Raw genomic sequence first — 17,958 nt, 5'->3', positions numbered from 1 at the left:
CTGATAGTATGATTTCCTGCCATACTAAATCAGAAAACACACAAAAATAACAAGTAGTCCTCGACTTACCACAATTGAGCCCAGAATTTATGTTGCTAAGTGAGAAATTTGTTAAGCGAGTTTTTTAAGTTAATTTGTTTAATTAAGTTTGTTAAGTGAGTCCCATTTTACGACTTTTCTTACCACATTTGTTAAATGAATCACTGTAGTTGTTAAATTAGTGACACAGTTGTTAAGTGAATCTGGCTTCCCCATTGACTTTGCTCGTCAGAAGGTCGCAAAAGATGGTCACATGACCCTGGGACACTGCAACCGTCATAAATATGAATCAGTGGTCAAGCATCCAAATGTAAATCGTGTGACCATGGCAATGCTGCAACGGTCATAAGTGTAAAAATGGTCATAAGTCACTTTTTTCAGTGCTGTTGTAATTTTAAATGGTCACTAAACAAACTGTTGTAAATCGAGGACCACCTGTACTGTAATCCCCGAAACAGATTTAGCAGAGGCAATATGCCAAAGATAACCCTAGCCCAGGGGTAGGCAACCTTGGCTCTTTTATGACTCGTGGACTTCAACTCCCAGAATTCCTGAGCCAGCCATGCTGAGGGGAAAGGGAGAGGTTTCCAAGCTGAGCCATGCTGGCTCAGGAATTCTGGGAGTTGAAGTCCACGAGTCATAAAAGAGCCAAAGTTGCCTACCCCTGCCCTAGCCTATTCCCAAAATGGAAGATTCCAAATCTATCACTGAAAATTTGGCCATACCTATTTCACATCCTCCCCTTGCCAACTCCAGGCCTCAATGTTCCCTCCCACAAGTCTAAAGAATAATAGACAGCAGTACAATCCATGCTGAGCAAGACTAGACATTCCTGACTTATACAAACTACAGCTGGAAGCATTTTGATAAGCAATCCCTTTTTTATTTAGATAAGAAATAAAAGCTCTTCTAAAATTATGCCTGACACAGTGCAATGTATTTACTCAAAAGAAAAACAACTTTATAAATTAAGACATCCATACAAAAGAACATTCACAAACACACACACACACACACACACACACATACAAATCATCAGTCTCTATTATGTTCTCAGAAATACTACAATCAACATCCCATTTTAAAGCTAAATATTTGGAGGGGAGCAGAATTTATTTTCCTTTCTAGTAAATACAATACAACTGCACAATATAAAAACTGCACTGAATCAAGATGGAATAATTTTTTTCTTTTATTGGAAAGCACTGGATCCAATAAAATTTCCTGTTGAAAAAAGAGATGAAGGCAATCTTGACTACTGTAATCCTCTCTGCTCCAGCAATTCATTATATTATCTATCAGACTGTTCCAAAGAGACTGTTTTCCAGAACAGCTCTTCAGAAAATGCAGCAGAGGTAGTTCGCGACTTAACAACTGGTCAAAGTCCAGTTGCCTCGTGAAAAAGCATCTTTGGGATAACTGGTCATTTAGCAACCATTCAAGGTTACAAAGGCCTCCCCCCAAAAGTACTTATGATCCAGATTTGAATTCTGACAGCCATCCCCCCCCCCCGGCACATGACTACATTTTGGGTACTTAGCAACTGGCCCTCATTTATGGTTGTTTGCAGTATCCCCACAGTCACATGGCTACGATTTATGGCATTTTTGCCCGAAACCACCATTTACTTCCAGTTTAGGGTAAAAAAATGGCAGTAGTGAACAATGAGTTCACTTAATGACTATGACGTCCATTAATGACCACCACAAAAAGGACGTAAACTTGGACGCAGTTACAGGATAACCCACTTAATGACCAGCACAAATTATCACAGTAATTGTAAGCTCAATTACAGTTGTAAGTTGAAGACTAGTTGTACACAGAAAAGAATGAAATATAAAGATCATCTACCTATTTCCTGTCCTGCAGACGCAGAATTTCATTGAATCATAATCTGGATCCAAAACCCATCAAAATATACTTTTCTTTTTTTGCTTCAGAACTTTTTAAAATTGAGTTATAATCTAGATTTTTTTTACAGTTAAGCAATGTTATTTTTAAAAACTAATGTCCTAAACAAGAGAGGATACAGTATTCCCATCTTGTCTTAGAATATACCTATGCTGACCTTTCTATATTTTTAGGTTCATAACAAGGACAAAACACTATGGCAATACAGCAGAATTCTGAATTAGCATTAGGAAACTCACTGAATAACTCTGGAACAATTACTATCTCTCCATCGTACCTTCCTTATAGGATATGATGACAATGCTAGAATAAGAGGAAGGAATACTAATTATACTGCTTTGAACTCCTGCAAGAAAAGGGACTACAAATAAAACTAATAATTTTGTACATGTTTGTACATATGTTTCCATTAAATCACAAAAGCTAAGCTTGACTCAAAGAAAAAGGAGAATATATACATTTATACCTACTCTTTTTTCCATAATATAATTCAAGGGGAAGAATATAAGATATCTTCCATCTAGCCACCAATTAAATCTAGATCTGTCAGACAGTATCCTAGGACTTAGATAGAGTAAACAGACAGGGGCTGGAATATTTGCATAAAAAAATCCAAGAACGGAAATCACTTTTTCTCAACAGCTATCTTGTGGCCTAGTCTATGTTTCTTTTCCCTAAAAAGGTTAATTTATCTGTATATGCTTTTGATTTTTATCATTGTACACCACCACTACAAGAGCAAGGGTGCTAGAGATAAAATAGACCTGATGCATAGTGGAAGACATATTCTGCAGATGCTATTGTCTTTTTAATTCTACAGTGAACCTGAAAAAGGTGAGAGAAAAAGAAAAAACAGAGAATTTTAAAGGAAGCAAAAGGCCACCTTGAAATTTTGAATGTTCAGGGTGAAAAAATTTGCAGCCATATCGTGAACAGAAATAATCAGGAATTCATTCTTCTTTCCATAGTACAAAGTAATACACAGCTCCCCAATTAAAAAAAACACAACAAATACAAATTTAATGGAAAAATAACAATATAATTCTGTACATATGAGACCTATTTCTGTAATATGCCCAGGGCTGTAGACTAAATATTTAAAAACAAAGACGCAGACCACATGTATAATCAAAAGGATTCCACATACAGTAAAAGCGCAACCTAGATATGAGTCAAACCTAGAGATATGCAAATAATAGGTTTTAATAAACATGTGCTGTGTTTATTAAAACCCTTAATTAGCAAGTTAATATTTATAACCTTATTTGTGCACTTACTGAAATATATAAAATATAAATAAGGAGAGAAAAAGTGCAGCCGTTTGTAATAGACAAATTAAACAGGACATTTAAGAAAATGAATTAAATTCCAGAAAGATGCTGTATGTATGAGAGCTGCATGATTCCCATGGCTGCTGAATGCAAAAAGCAATAAGTAACACAAAGAACTACAGCAGTTTACCCCTTCTCTTTCACTCACCACTGCCCCCCAAAGCACCGGAGTGTCAGCGGCCTTCCTAAGATATTTACAGGGAATATTGCATTGGGATATGTGAGTGAGAGCATGTGCTACACAGAGCACTTTATTATAAGCTCGAGGGAAGAATAAATCAGGAAACGGGGGCACAGGACTTAATGAGTTTTGCTACTGTTCCCCCAGATCAAAACCATTAGGACTTGCCATCTGCTTTATTCAAAGCAATTTACCTAATAAACAAGTTACCTTTTTGACCTGTTCTCTCACCCTTCCCTTTTTTGCTACTTCTAATTGAATAGTTAAAACGAGGACAGGATCTCCCCCCGTTTACAGACTCCCACTTATCAAACGGGGTAGCGATTCCGACCAATTCCTCTAAAGGCAGGATTCAAAATAAAGGCAACAGTTATTCGAAGTGTTCCGAAGTACGCAAACGGTACTTTGTCTCCCGAAGCTCTCTTCGGTCGAAAGAACAAACGCCACTTAAGGAAAGGGCAGCAAGTCGCTCCGGGGCCCGGAGAATCGGGGTGGAAGGGGGCGCAAAACCGCCTCCCTCTCCAATGCAGCGGGGCGCAAACAAGAGGCTCGAAAGCTATTCCAGACGGCGGATGTCGCGGTTCCTCCCAGGAGGTGGAGGGGAAGATGGGAAGAGGGGCTCACGCTCCTGCCCCAGAGGAGGAAAGCGTCTCGCTTCCTTCTCTCTCCCTCGTCAAATGGAGGGGTGGGCTTGTCCTGATCTCAGGAGCTGCGCCCGCGGGAGGCAGGCAGGCAGGCAGCGCTGCTCGGCCCTTTCCCTTCTTTCTCTCGCACGGAGCCAATTGGGCGAGGCTCCATCTTGCTCGCCTATGCAAAGAAGCGGGCGGAGAGGCGACGCCAGGCCCGCGGGCGGCTCCTACCTGTGGGATCCGGAGAGGGGTGACGCTGGGGGGAGGGGGGGCGCTTGGTCCGGGAAGCGCGAGCTCAACCAGGGTCGGAGCCGGTCCTTGCGGGGCGCTGCGGCCCCCTCCCCGCCGCCGCCGCCGCCGCTTTCCTCCCAGACGGGCAGACCGAGAGGGAAGGCGAGCCGGAAAGATCCACGGGCGGGGGAGCGGGCCTCGCCGAGCCAACCGGGCCAAGCAGCTGCAGGGAGCCGCGGCGGCAGCGTGCGCGCTCCGGGTCTGGGTCTCTGCGCCGCGGGAGCGAGCGGGTGAGGGGGAGGCTGAGGCTGAGCCGGGGGTGGAGCGGCGGCGGCTGCTCTGAGCGGAGGAAGGGAGCGGCAGGCGGACGCCTCCGAAAGAGGCCGCTGGCTGGGGCGGTCGTTGGAGGGAACAGCCGCCCGGCGAACCCGGCCTGGCGCGTTCCAGGGGCGACGCGACGTCACATGTGCCTGGGAGGCGAAACGACGGAGCCGGGGAGCCGCCGAGCTGTGCCCTCCGCCTTTGGGGCGGACTCGGGCTGCCCGGGGGGCTCAGCTGGCAGGCATCTCTGCGGGGGTACGGCGAGCGAAACGCGGGGAGACGGGGCCGGAGGGGGGGGGGTTCAGGTGGCCCCGAAGGAGAGGGGGCCACAGGCTGTGACCTTCAGGAGCAGACTCTAGAAGCGCGGGGATCGCTCAGCGCTATAAGGGCTAGGATTGATAAGGGCTGGGTGCAGGGCTGCAGACCCAATAATACTGGAAACAATAAAGCGAATTGACTTACATGTCTTTTGTGCTTCAATATAATCATTTTCTTGTGTGTGTGTTTGCTAAAGGAAACCGCATATGTGCATAAATCAGTGCTTAAACATCACCACATCCTGGTGCATTTTTCGTTTATGTCTTAGGATTTATGAGCTGCCCTATGGCTAAAATCTCCCTGGGTGATGGATAATAAAAAACACTAAATCAAATCTGGGTAAGCCATAACAAAGGCTGCAAAAGCCAAGTTATTAGATGAAAAGATAATTAAGAACAGAGAAATTAAACTGCTTAATAGCAAAACAGAGCAGAAATATATGAAAAGGCGCACTGGTCTAATAAAAAATAAAAGAACTGCTGCCAGCAGAGTAGGTCTTCAGTGGGTTTCTTTTGGAGAGACACTCCATAGCAGATAAGACTAAAGGAAGTGAGAAGATTTTCTTCTCAGGTGACAACAATTTCAAGACTTGGGTAGAAATGGAAAAAAAAGTGAGAGATTTGTCTGCAGATTTTACTAAATACTGCACCCAACAATGTTTGTATTTCCACCCATTTGAGAGGCAGTAAACAATTACAGTCAGTCCTGTCAGAATTGGGCTTTAATTAAAAGCTAGAAAATCTGTTTTTATCAAAGAGTGCTTGAACTTCATGAGCTGTCATCCATTGGAGTATCTTGCCTATCAGGATTTCCTTCCTTTACTGAAATCCTTATACATGATAAATCTGCCACCTTCAGTTTCAGCTGTTAATGAATTTGGCAGCAGTGTCAAATGTGTAGAAGCATCAACTACCTGAAGTTAATCTGGCATGTTTCTGAAAGCCCTTCATAAATAATAAGATTTCTGTAGTTTATCATATCCAACATTCTTTCAATATAGGAGCAATGAACAAGCATATTAATTCTCATGGGCTGATGAAGGCATTTCTGTACAACTGATAAGCTGAATATGACCTAGTCCAAACATTCAATGAATATACCACAAAAGTTAATGCTTCCTTAGGTTGTAGAACTTTTTCTTTTCTGGAGGAGATTTGAGAACAGGTCTCTCAGATTCTATATAATAGCACTCAGGGCAGTTTTGCCTCCTTTAGATGGGTAGTTTATCATTTTAAAAAGGAAAAAAAAAGCCTGATTCCACCCCTCAAAAAAGTCATCAATATATATATGCATATACTATTTGTGATTATTGGTGTTACATATTATAACTAATTCATCATATTGCATATTATAACTAATATCAGGATCAGAATTTGTGCCCATCAGCTTTGAACCATGTAAGCTTTCTTAAGTACAGTATTCTCTATACTGATTTTATGGCAGGAGTCTCAAACATGTAGCCTCAAGTTGTTTTCTTAGGCCCACACTGATTGATACTTTGTCCAGCAAGGCCAGGATACCCTGGAAGATGCATAGGCTGGGCCATGGAAACCTACCAGGGATCTGAGGGACCTGGGGTCGGGTTGAGTGGTTCACCTGGATTCATGCCTGAGGGACTTCTGGCTACAAGGGGTTCAGAGTTGGTGCCTTGAAGTCTGTTCTGAGAAAGTAAGTGCAGTTCCTGAGGCTGGTCTGGGGTCTTTGAGCAAGGGCAAAGGGAAGCAAGGCTTAGCCAGGAAAGTGGGCCAAGAGGCTGGAGGTATTCAAGGAAAGGAAGAAAGCCATAGTGGAGGAAGACGAGAAGGAGGAGGACCAGGTCTGAGTGCTGAACAAGGAGCTGAAAAGATAGCAACAGAAGAAAATCTCTCCTAGGCAGAGGCAGAAAGGAAGCCCCCTTATTTGGCAAGAAGAATGGGGAGAGCAAACAAGACACAGAATTCTGTTCTGCCAGACGAGAAAAGGAGGATTTCGCCATCCTCGTTTGATGGATTGCTAGATTGTATCATTCATTCTGGGTATATCTTGGGGGGGGGGGGAACAACCCAGCAATAAAACCAAGGCTAAGGATCTGGTCTGAAAAATATTGCTAGCTATCACACTGAGATACTTTTCATTTTTCACCCAGTACAGCAGTGTTTCTGAAACTCAGCAACTTTTAAGATGTGTGGACTTCAACTCCCAAAATTCCCCAGCCAGTATGGCATCTGGGGAATTCTGAGAGTTGAAAGCCTCACATCTTAAAGTTGCTGAGGTTGAGAAGCACTGCTTTAGAGACTTTTGTAATAATATATGAAAAAAAAAATCAGTCTTGCAGCCTGATGAACTTTAGGCAAATGAACTGATCCTCCTCCAGCATTTGGGAGGATTTTGGATGGACAGCCCTTGCTTGATGTCAATGTGCCATTTTCTCTATAGGAAACTGATAATAGAACATCCAGGCTTGGTCAGCCCATGCATATCCCCCCTACTGTGGCAGACTATTTACATAATTTAGGTTTTCCTAAATGACGTAAAAATAAGAATCCTTTGTGGCAATCCTTTTTTCCAGTCAGTTCTAATGGTATTGGTTCTGACTCACAAATCTGGTTTGCAATGAATGAATATTAAAAGTGCCTCTATAACTTTTAATTTGCCCAGTGTCCATTTTTGTTTTATGTTATATTCAGCTTCCAGATTCTAGGCATATACCAGTGATGGCGAACCTTTTAGAGACCGAGTGCCCAAACTGCAACCCAAAACCCACTTATGCATCGTCGGGTGCCAGGTGGGTGTGGCTCATTGGCTGGGTGTGGCCCATTGGGTGGGCGTGGCTGCGGTGGTAATAGCAGACTGGGTGGGACTAAAAAGTTCGATCAATCAATTCCAACTTTGCAAGATCTTTTTTTTCCCCGCGAGAAGTTGAAATTGACTGATTGATTGAACCTTTTTTTTGTACACAGTGGCGGAGGCCTAAAGCGAAAAGGTTTTATAAAACCCAGCTAAAGGCCTAGGACTGGGGTGACGGCGCGTGTGCCCACAGAGAGGGCTCTGAGTGCCGCCTCTGGCACCCGTGCCATAGGTTCGCCACCACTGGCATATACCAATATGTTGATTTTTAACAGCACCAGCTACAGACAAATTTAAAACTCGGATTATGGATGTAGCCATAAGAAAGTTAAACTCAATGGAAAACCAACATTTGGAACAACATTTGTTTTAAAGAAATATGTTCAAAAGAAACTCCTTTTCTCCCCTCCCATAATGCAGTATAAATAAGCATTAAGATTATTTTAAAGCAAGTCATTGTAGGTTGTTGGGGTTATTATTATTTTTTTAACCATCTTGTGCTTTTGAATAGAGAAGACGTCATCTGTTCCCCTGCTGGCACACATTACATTTAAGTAGCTGGATACATACAGCATGAGACAGTGGAGTCTCTGCAGCAGCAAACAAACAATTAAATATTAATCTACTGCACTTTTCATGATAATGCTTGTAGCTGAAAGGAGCCAGAATGCAGTTTCTTTACTATTTTTTTTTAAAGAGAAGCTTGTTACAAAATGGACTCCCAGTCTTGCTCAGCTATTTAGGATAATTGGCTGAAGCACAAAATCAGTAATGCTAAACTCTTCAACCTAGTATCAAAATCTTCTTTACGGATTATATAAATGTTAATTTCTTTATGCACATTCCTGGTGGCAGCTGCAGTTTAATATTTATGTTTCTTTAAAGAAATCTTTAATATTTATGTTTCTTTAAACAAATATTTACCTTTACAAATCTCTGTTCCTAATTTAATGACCTAGATAGAATTGTGCATGTATATAAATGAATGTTCAGAAGAATTTGGTGAGATGGACATAAATAGACAGCTATGTTAGTTTATGATAGGCAAAAATCAGGAAGAATCTGGTAGTCCTTTTCAGACCAACACATTTCAATAAAGGGCGTAAGCTTTCATGATCTGTGGCTCACTTCACCAGATGTATGGGGTGATTAAATTGATCAATTTTGCCCCTACATATGATGAAATGAGCTCATGAAAGTTTATAACTTTTAATAAAATACATTTGAGAAAGGGCTACCAGACTCCTCCTGATTTTATACAAATATAGAATCCTGTACAAATATACCTGTTTGCAGAGCTAGGTTGGTGTAGTGGTTATGGCACCAGGCTAGAAACAAGGAGACTGTGAATTCTACAATAGTCCTGCCCTAGACACCAAGCCAGCTAACTGTGGGTGACCCTGGGCCAGTCATTCTCTCTCTCTCTCTCTCTCTCTCTCTCTCTCTCTCTCCATTCTAGGAAGAAGACAAAGGCAAACTGTTTCTGAAAATCTTACCATTAAAACTGCAGGTCTAGTCCAGACAGCTGCCAGCAGTCAACACTGAATTGAATAGACCTGTTTGCACAGCAACTGCATTTAAATCAGTAGAATTCATTTCCATATAACTATGAACAATTGTAGTAGAGGGAAGTTATTACCAACTCATAACTACATAGTATTAACAAGCCAATGCACAAATACTTTCATACAGAGGAAGGATGTAGACTCTCCATATTTTGCAACACTTCATCTTGAATAAACATGGTTCGCAAGCTACTTCATCGGATTCTGGATCCAGCCCATCAGGAGAAGCTGAACTCAATAAAACTGCTTCAAAGGACCGAGGAAGGCTGTGCTTCCAAAGTATCAGAAGGCAGCATACTGGTGGGGTTTGCCTCAGCTTGTATAAAACTAACCAGCTTCTTTAGGGCCATATAGCAAGCCAGTTCAGTGGAAGACACTGATAGGCTACCATCTCTATAAAGGTCACGCAGACTGGGCTCAAGTCTAGTTGGGGGGACATGCCTGGCTTCAGAAGTTGGTCTCTGAGATAAGCAAAAAGGCTGGCAAATGAGGGAAGGAGATCAGGTTTGGCTCGCCTCTTGAGTCTGCAAGATTTCAGCTATGGATAGAGATAGAGAAAAAGTAGGATCTATCTAAGAAGAGGTGGAGAAGTGAGGTTTTTCTTCTCGTTTTATATGTGATTTCCATCCTGAAGTAAAGATACTACCAGTCCAGATAATCCATTCTTGGGGGGGGGGGGAAATGGAGTACAAAAAAAAAAAAGGGGGGAATCAGGACCATTTCCCTCTTCCTTTTTGTTAGTTAAGGAATTTCAAGGAAGAACGGATGAATTATCAACAAGCTTATGCCTACTGCTCCGATCAAAAATTATGACTCTGAAAATATCACCTCAGCAGATACCATTTTTGCTATATATACTACTGTTTTACCAAGATCCAGTAATCAGTACTACATTTTCCAGCCTTCATTTGCAAACATCATTCTTGGAACCTTTTAAATATTTTGTTATTTCCTGCTACTAGAACTACTAAACATTGGAACATGCATTGTGTCTGTCATGGAAAGGAATTATTAAAACCATTTGGCTTTCCTTCAGACTGGATTCTTTTCCAGGACTCCTTGTAGCTCATAAAGGTACCAGTTTTACTGGGAAGAATAATTGTTCCAGCAATCAGTGTTTTAGACCATAATATTACATGCACAGTCTTGAGCCATTCTGGAGGAATAGTATGGGAGGGGGGCAAATCACATATTATTATTTAAAAAGTACACACACACACACACATATATATTGCTCTTGTAATGCCAAATCCTTGATTAAAAAATTAAGATTTGGAATAGCAATGACATGGTTGCCTTACCTACATTGGTCCACTAAATAATAGAAGCAATATAAAATGGTTTCAGCGAAACCTACTTTTGTACTCCATAATGATTTTGTTAATTATGTATGAGATCTCTTTCTGCCTCACTGATTTTAATCTCATATCTCTGGCCTCCATTGAAGGCTGCAGCAAAACAGCAAGCATTCAAATCGTACTTCAGTTGAATGTGGAGATAAGACAACTCTGCCTCTTAAAAAAGCTCTTTCTTACAGTAATATAAATCTGTAAGCTGAATGCCTTTTTAACTGTTCTTACTTTCTTGTAAGACTTGGACCACCTTGCATATTATAATCACATATAATCTTCCTTTTCTTAAACAAAATGTGTTTTTCAGTGCTTCAAGCTTCAATAAAGAATCAATACCAGTTGCTGAAAATCAAAGCAGCTTCTTTAATGTAAAAAAAAGTGATCTTTTCGTCATCTTGCAAATTTCTCTGTGGCTGGGGTTTGTGGGAGGGCCCTCCTCCTCACAACCAGATGCTGAATTGACCTTCAATTTAGCAGATCTCAATTTTAGTTTTGAACAGTTGTTTACCTACAGTAATACTGGTTATGTGCAGTGAAATCAGTGTTTATTCTTTCTCAACCAGTTTCTCCAGGATTTTGTGATATTATCAAAATGCATTTTCTTCAGGAAACTCTTCTGTTTGCTTCTTTTTCTTACACAGGATTACCTTGAGATAATTAGCTACATATACTAAGTTTCACAGACAAGGCTTCCCACATGAAATTTTATTTTCAGATGTTTCTAACTAGTAAGACAGTGGGATGCCCAAATTTACAGAATATTTATTAAATATGAAATCCAATATATAAAAGTTAATATACTATATTATTAGCTGTATAGGGAATACCCACAGATATTTTAGTTCGTTTTGAGCTAACCTATGAAGCTATGTGACAAAAAATATGGATCCATAATTATCATTTATCTAAAAGCAATCTAAAATATATAATATTGTATCAAATGTCCCATAATCTTTTTCCAACTATCCTTAAGACGTATTTTTTCAGTTAACTGTGCTGAACAGAAAGGCATTCTTCCTGTCCTAAACCAGGGTGAACCAGCAGTTAGAAATTTCTTCTACAAAAACCTACCCTTTAAGAACACAAAGTTGTTTAAGTAGATACCATATTTGGAAGTGATCTTGGTCAAGAAAAATAATCACAAGAGCAGCACATTCCTTTTCACTCATGTGACTGGGAAAAGTAAGCAAGCAAACTTGTCTTAAAAGGTGGGGCTGAACTAGATCATACAAATCATAAATTTGCATGCACACACAGGCATCTTCATACACTTCTCTTAAAATCTGTTCAATTCAAATGATTCCTGTAAGGGGAAGCAGGATAACATGAGAATATATCTACAGAATCTTCTAAGTCAAAGGTCTTATCAGCTGAGTTACAATCTTAGGCAAAACACAGCAGGAAAAGGGACTGGAGGCAAAAGGATATATGTGTGGGATTAATTAGAAAATGCCATTGTAAAAGAAGATTCCAAAATCAGGAATTTAATTTATGTAAAAAATTGCACACCTTGCCCTTATCCAGTAGCTTTCTGTGGAAGCCTTGTCTTTACTATGCACATAAAATTTCTGTACTACGGTTGATCTGGCTCCTACCACTCATACATATGCAAATAATTCCTCTAAGCAGACATTTTGGTGTTTATTTAAAATATTTTTATTCCACTTTTCTACTTAAAAAGTATTCAGAGGCTAAATCAATTGAGTCAACAAATTCTAACATAGTCTGCATTCAAACACTCATTTGCAGATGACGAAACAAAATACAGTTTAAATAATGTTAAGGTTTCTAGATTGCAGGTTGTATCCAATTAAACCAATTGTTCTGTAAACCACTGGGTCTGTGTTGATTTAGTGGTATATAAATAGAATGACTACAGTAAATATATTTCTGCTATAAAAACAAACACCTCTCCCAAACTTTTAATTCAATGGAAGCTTCTGTGAACAGAAAAATAGATATTTTCTGCAAATTTCTTCTCCCATTTAACTTTGCACACTGTTCCAAAATATTCTCCAATTCTGTGGAGTATGTTTGGAGAAAAAGAAGTTTGAGGGGTTGAAGCACCAAAGGAGAATTAGCAAAAATATCTCACTGGAATCCCTCCTGAATCAGAGCCTCCCATCAACAGAACAGACACAACTGGACAGATCTTGAACTGCAGTACAAATTTATCACTGAAGGTTTTTAAAACCAGCAGACTTCTTTAATGAAATGATTATGTATAAATACTAGTCCGTGGCCATGAAAGCAGGACAATTTTTTTCTTATTCAATATGTACAGAAAAGAATGAGACAATTTTATTTATTTAATGAAGCAGTTAGAAAACATGTATATAGTGAAACACATTTTTTTTTACAAAGACTTGCATTCCTTCTAAAACTGAAAGTGTGTTTTTCTGATTAGCTTTATATTCAACTTCTTCTCCAGAAACGCAAGGCAGACACCTAATAGTCCCATCTCCAACGTTTCCCCGAACATTAATCCTGTGCAGAAAGTTGAGTTGTGAGAGACAAGACAGGGAGGCGAAGGGAGACTCACCAATGAGCTTCTACAGCTGAGGGTGGATTTGATCTGTTTCGCCTTGGTCCTAGCCAACAACTAAACCACTGCGACACATTTTTAAATATAACAAGAATTAATTTTCCCCCCTATATTGAAGTGCCATCAGGGCTTTTCTAAGAAATTTCCCAACACAAGAGTATTTCAAATCAAAACCATACTCTCACTTTTTCTCTCTCCAGTACTTCAAAATTACATGTTAGCTTTAGAACAAAAACATAGAAGAGCCACACTATACCACAAAGAAAAGTGTCACTGTCTAACAGCTCTCAATCTATTTAACTTAATGTTTTGAAAAATATGAGTGTTTGACATTTTAGAGAGGATGTCCCAGTGTCATCTACCTGGATTGGCAACAGAAAACTTTACCGAAAAAGCTGCCACACTGGCAACGCCCTATAGGTAATAGGGACAAAAAAGTTTGAGATTCGTTGGATGCACCTTCCCTCGATTCCTCAGACACCTCAACACTTGGAATGGGGTACAAAATTAGAACAGTCCTAGAATTAACATATATTTTCTCCCTTCCATTAAAATCTAAAGAAAGTTTTAAAAACTGGTGAGCAAATAAATACCTAATGTTAATCCTCCCTTCCGTTTTTTCTCCTGGATAATGTGAGACAAGCAGGCTTGGGAATTGGCAATTCCTTTATCAATAATTCCCTCCTCATTGCCATAGATTTCTCCCCTGCCCCTTTCTTCCAATGTCTGGGAATGGTCTGTATGCTTTTAAATTTAGATCTCTGCTCATATTTTACAGTGAAAATTTGTACAGAGGAACATGCTTTTTCATAGGACATTTCCAAACTGGACTATTACATGCCTACCGATACCTCCAATTATTGAATAATACTAAAATGAAAATGACAGGAATTTGAAAAAGTTATTTTGTAACAATTCACATGGGTACCGATGGTTAAGCACTCCAAAATCAAATGTGATCTTCAAATAGGTTGCTGTCTTCCAAGAAAACAGTCATCAATGCTGAAGGTACTTCAGTAATTATTTTTATGTAATCATGAAAAAAAATCTGGAAAAATAAAACTACCCCATCTATGCAGTGAGTTAGATTAAATCTATATTTCTCTGTCCAAAAAAGACTTCTCATATTACAGAAGTACAATATTCCCCTTAATTAAATATACATTTGTATTAATTGGCCATTTTCTAAAATGTGATACTGTTATCCATCAGCATCATGCCAACTCTTTTTTGGCATGACATTCTAGAAGATCAAAAGATTCTTAATATGATCAGGAAGTGAAGGAAAGGAGGGGGAAAAATCTAACACACACCAGAGGAAATTTTAATCTTCATTCTAAATAATTTTTCTTTTCCTAAAAGGTGAACAAGAAACAGCTGTAACATCCCACTCCTGCCTAAAATATTTTGAACTGAGATTGTACTATATATTTTTCATGAAGATTATTAACTGACTTTATTTAGTAAGTTGAAAATGAAAACAATACAAATAAAAAATAATAATTATGCTCATTTGAAACTGTGGTTCCATATGCAGAAAACAATCCCCCACCAAAATAATTTTGATCTTGATCTTTAATCAAATCACAATATTTTTAAAAAGCAATGTACAAATAAGCAGTAAACAACAAAGGTAAACAAAAATGTTTCACAAACGAGAAACTAGTAGAGAGAAAGTTGCTCCAAATATTTATAAAACTTTGTATCTTCCTTTGTTGGTTGGTTGGTATGAATTTTGCTGCAAGAGAACAAATGAGTATGTTATTAATCAAAGATGCAATTGATAATGATTAAGAGAACAGTAAGTCAATATGAGTATAAAAAGCAACAAAAACACATGTTTAATTCAGAGTTGCACAGAACAGACCTCCACAAATTGGATTATTGTGAAGCAGAGCTTTCATTAATTCCTCCCAATAGTCTTGAAAATCCATACTAAATGGTGAAATGTCTTTAAACTATTATATGAACTAGCATTTGGGGGTGGGGAATACTGTTGAAGCAAGCAGACACTGGGGAAAAATTGCCATCTTCTTCCAGTACAGAAAATCTCTCTGTCATCAGAAGGACCCTTCTGTTCAAACAGACAATTCTGAATGCAATCTTATGAAAAGAAGGAGTATAAAACAAAGTTCAATAAGCATTTAATTGTGTTAAAGCTATTTCGGTCACTGCATCATCACTGGAATAAGATTCCTTCAAAATAACACTGTACAGGTGAATTAGAAACACAATGATGCATAAAATAAGCATAAATATTTCACTGAAAATATATACAGAAAGAAAATTGCTTTTTTACAGAAAAATGTAATGTAATTCTAAAAAACCTTCCAGATTTTAACTATAGAAAAATATAGTTTGTTTGTAACAAAATTTTCTTCTAATGTAAATTATAAACTAGAAATTCATTACTCCAAGACTTCAGGATTTGCAATATTGAATAAGTAGATTTAAGATGTTGCAATAGATTTTTGTTATCATGTCATCAAAAATTCAGTAAAAATGGCACAATGTGTTAAATCAAGAGAATTCCGAAGCGACAGCGTCATCACAGAAAAACAGCATCTTATTTCAATCTGCCTCAACCACTGGAAGTGCCAAAACAGCTGTTCCAGCAGCTGTTCCTTACAAAATCTTACAAGCTGATTCTGTTTGGAACAGGTCATCCTGCAGGTACCTAGGTATGTCAAGCCATGAAGGGTTTTATAGGTCGAAATAACTTAAATTGAATTTTAAAACTGATCAACAGCCAGTGCAGGCTTTGCAAAATTAGTATTAGAGCATATAATCATTAGGAGTTCGTACATATAGACAGACGCCTCTTAATATTTTCTATAGAAATCGTGAAATAATATTTTACCTACCAATCGGATAAGCTCTTCTTTGATAAGCCTGGTGATTTCTGCCTTTGCTTTCTGAACAGCCAATTCGTTGGCACCTGGAAATGCAAAGCAATACCCCCCCATAAAACATTTAGCTATCTAAACATAGGAGAGTTGTCTTAAAGACTTTTAAATAATCCACACATTGCATGTTAAATGTATACTTTAAAACTGATTAGTATCATTTTGTACTATCTCACAACAGTTGGCCGGAGTTGTTAGCAGTTAGGCAGCCTATACAGTGTACAAACAAGCATGCAAATAAATACATAAAATAATCAAGTTCTTTTGCACCAGGATATACTCATTTAGGTAAATATAAATGACAGATATAAAGCAACAGTTGTACCAAGTTTCTTATGTGGCTTTAAAAGTCTCCTTAACTTTAAAGAGCACATTCCCTGAGGCTATACATCTCTGGAAACTTTTTCCCCCACACTCCCTTAGCATAGAAGCCTGTAAAACATTCAGATGCCTTTAAAAGCAGAAATATGGTGTGTTGGTATGCACAGAAGGTTCAAGCACTTGTTTCAGATCATGTCCGAAGAGAGTATAGCCTTAGCTCTTGGTCCATCAAATAGAGCTAAACTGATTATTCCAATTACCTAGGCCCCAATTTTAAAGATTACTTCATTGTATTCTAATCTGTTTTATGATTATTGGTACAACTTTGTTAGGTACTTTTTATACATATAAACCTAAACCAAAATCTTTACTCAGATTATTATTTTATGGAATGATAGTGATGGATACATTGTAACATGGATCTACATTTTAGTATATTTACCTTGTCTCTTAATATTAATTACATTAATTGTATTTGTGTATTTACAAATTATAATACTGGACTTCTAGCTTCTTTATCATACCATACAGGGAAGTTGAATAAATAATCTTCTGTTTTTTAAACTTTAAACTTTTAAACTTAAACTTATTGATACTTATGTATCAATTTATATGTGTCATTACATATATATAGAAAGTAATCAATTGCAGAATTGTTAGACTATTGACTAGTCAGGCATTGCCAAAGAGAAAAATACATACTAATCTGCTTATGACCCTGTCTCCATGACCTAGCAATTTACAAAAAATAATTTTAGAGGTACATTATCTATGGATTAAAAATATTTTCATTTATTTCAAGGGAATACTATTTGCAAGGGTCCCCAAACCCTTGCAAACCCCAAACTACTGGGCCATGGCCTATTTAGATTTGGGTTGTGTGGGTGGGTGGCCGGAGCAAGCGCATGCACTGCTCAACTTACACAAATGGCGGGCTGGCAGGCATTTGTGTTTGTGCATGCTCGCACGTTGCTCGTGCAAATCGAGTTGTACATGTGCTTGCTCCGACCACCCACTTATGCAACCCAATTCCGTTGCTCGCACATCCAGTTCCCCTCTTCCCACCTCCCAAGCCGGGCTGCCAAGCCACAAAGGTCGGGGACCACTGTACTATTGCATAAAACCGACCTGTTTGGCTGTCCCTGTCTGGCCCATATGAGGTCAAACAGAAATTAGAAATCAAATGTAAATTAAGTGTATGTCAAGGAAGCAACAGAATTGCACTGCTTTTATTTTGAAGGCAACTGCTATTTTTTTTCAATTTACGTAAGCATACATGCCTATGCACCTTCACAGTATTGGTTTGGATCCCCACAACAGTCCTAGTTTCTTATATGGCTCCTTGGAAAAATTAATTGCCCACCCCTGACATAAAAGAACATCTNAACATCTATGTAATTCATTTTAACACTGCAAGCTACTTTCTCAGAATTGTTAAGGTTTTCGGCTTACGGTTGGCGATTGCGGCGCCGGCGGACGTGC

General features: G+C 38.9%; 2 protein-coding genes across 2 annotated transcripts in view; both read right to left on the bottom strand.

Annotated features, from left to right (window-relative positions):
• The window catches only part of CUNH5orf24 (chromosome unknown C5orf24 homolog), a 9,563-nt gene extending 5,227 nt beyond the window's left edge, over positions 1 to 4,336 (bottom strand). Inside the window, exon 1 of the mRNA XM_015824306.1 lies at positions 4,323 to 4,336. The gene's annotated coding sequence lies outside the window, so the exon portion shown is untranslated. The remainder of the gene's footprint in view (positions 1 to 4,322) is intronic.
• An 8,120-nt stretch (positions 4,337 to 12,456) lies between these two features.
• The window catches only part of DDX46 (DEAD-box helicase 46), a 41,419-nt gene continuing 35,917 nt past the window's right edge, over positions 12,457 to 17,958 (bottom strand). The window contains exons 23-24 of the mRNA XM_015824295.1: positions 16,114 to 16,187; positions 12,457 to 14,987 (exon numbers count right to left, since the gene is read on the bottom strand). Coding sequence (XP_015679781.1) covers positions 14,940 to 14,987; positions 16,114 to 16,187 — 122 coding nt within the window. The 3' untranslated portion in view covers positions 12,457 to 14,939. The remainder of the gene's footprint in view (positions 14,988 to 16,113; positions 16,188 to 17,958) is intronic.

Source organism: Protobothrops mucrosquamatus, unplaced genomic scaffold (assembly GCF_001527695.2).
Source record: "Protobothrops mucrosquamatus isolate PMUCROS unplaced genomic scaffold, P.Mucros_1.0 scaffold_186, whole genome shotgun sequence".
Taxonomy (NCBI): Eukaryota; Metazoa; Chordata; class Lepidosauria; order Squamata; family Viperidae; genus Protobothrops; species Protobothrops mucrosquamatus.
This window is presented reverse-complemented; position numbering and strand designations above follow the sequence as displayed.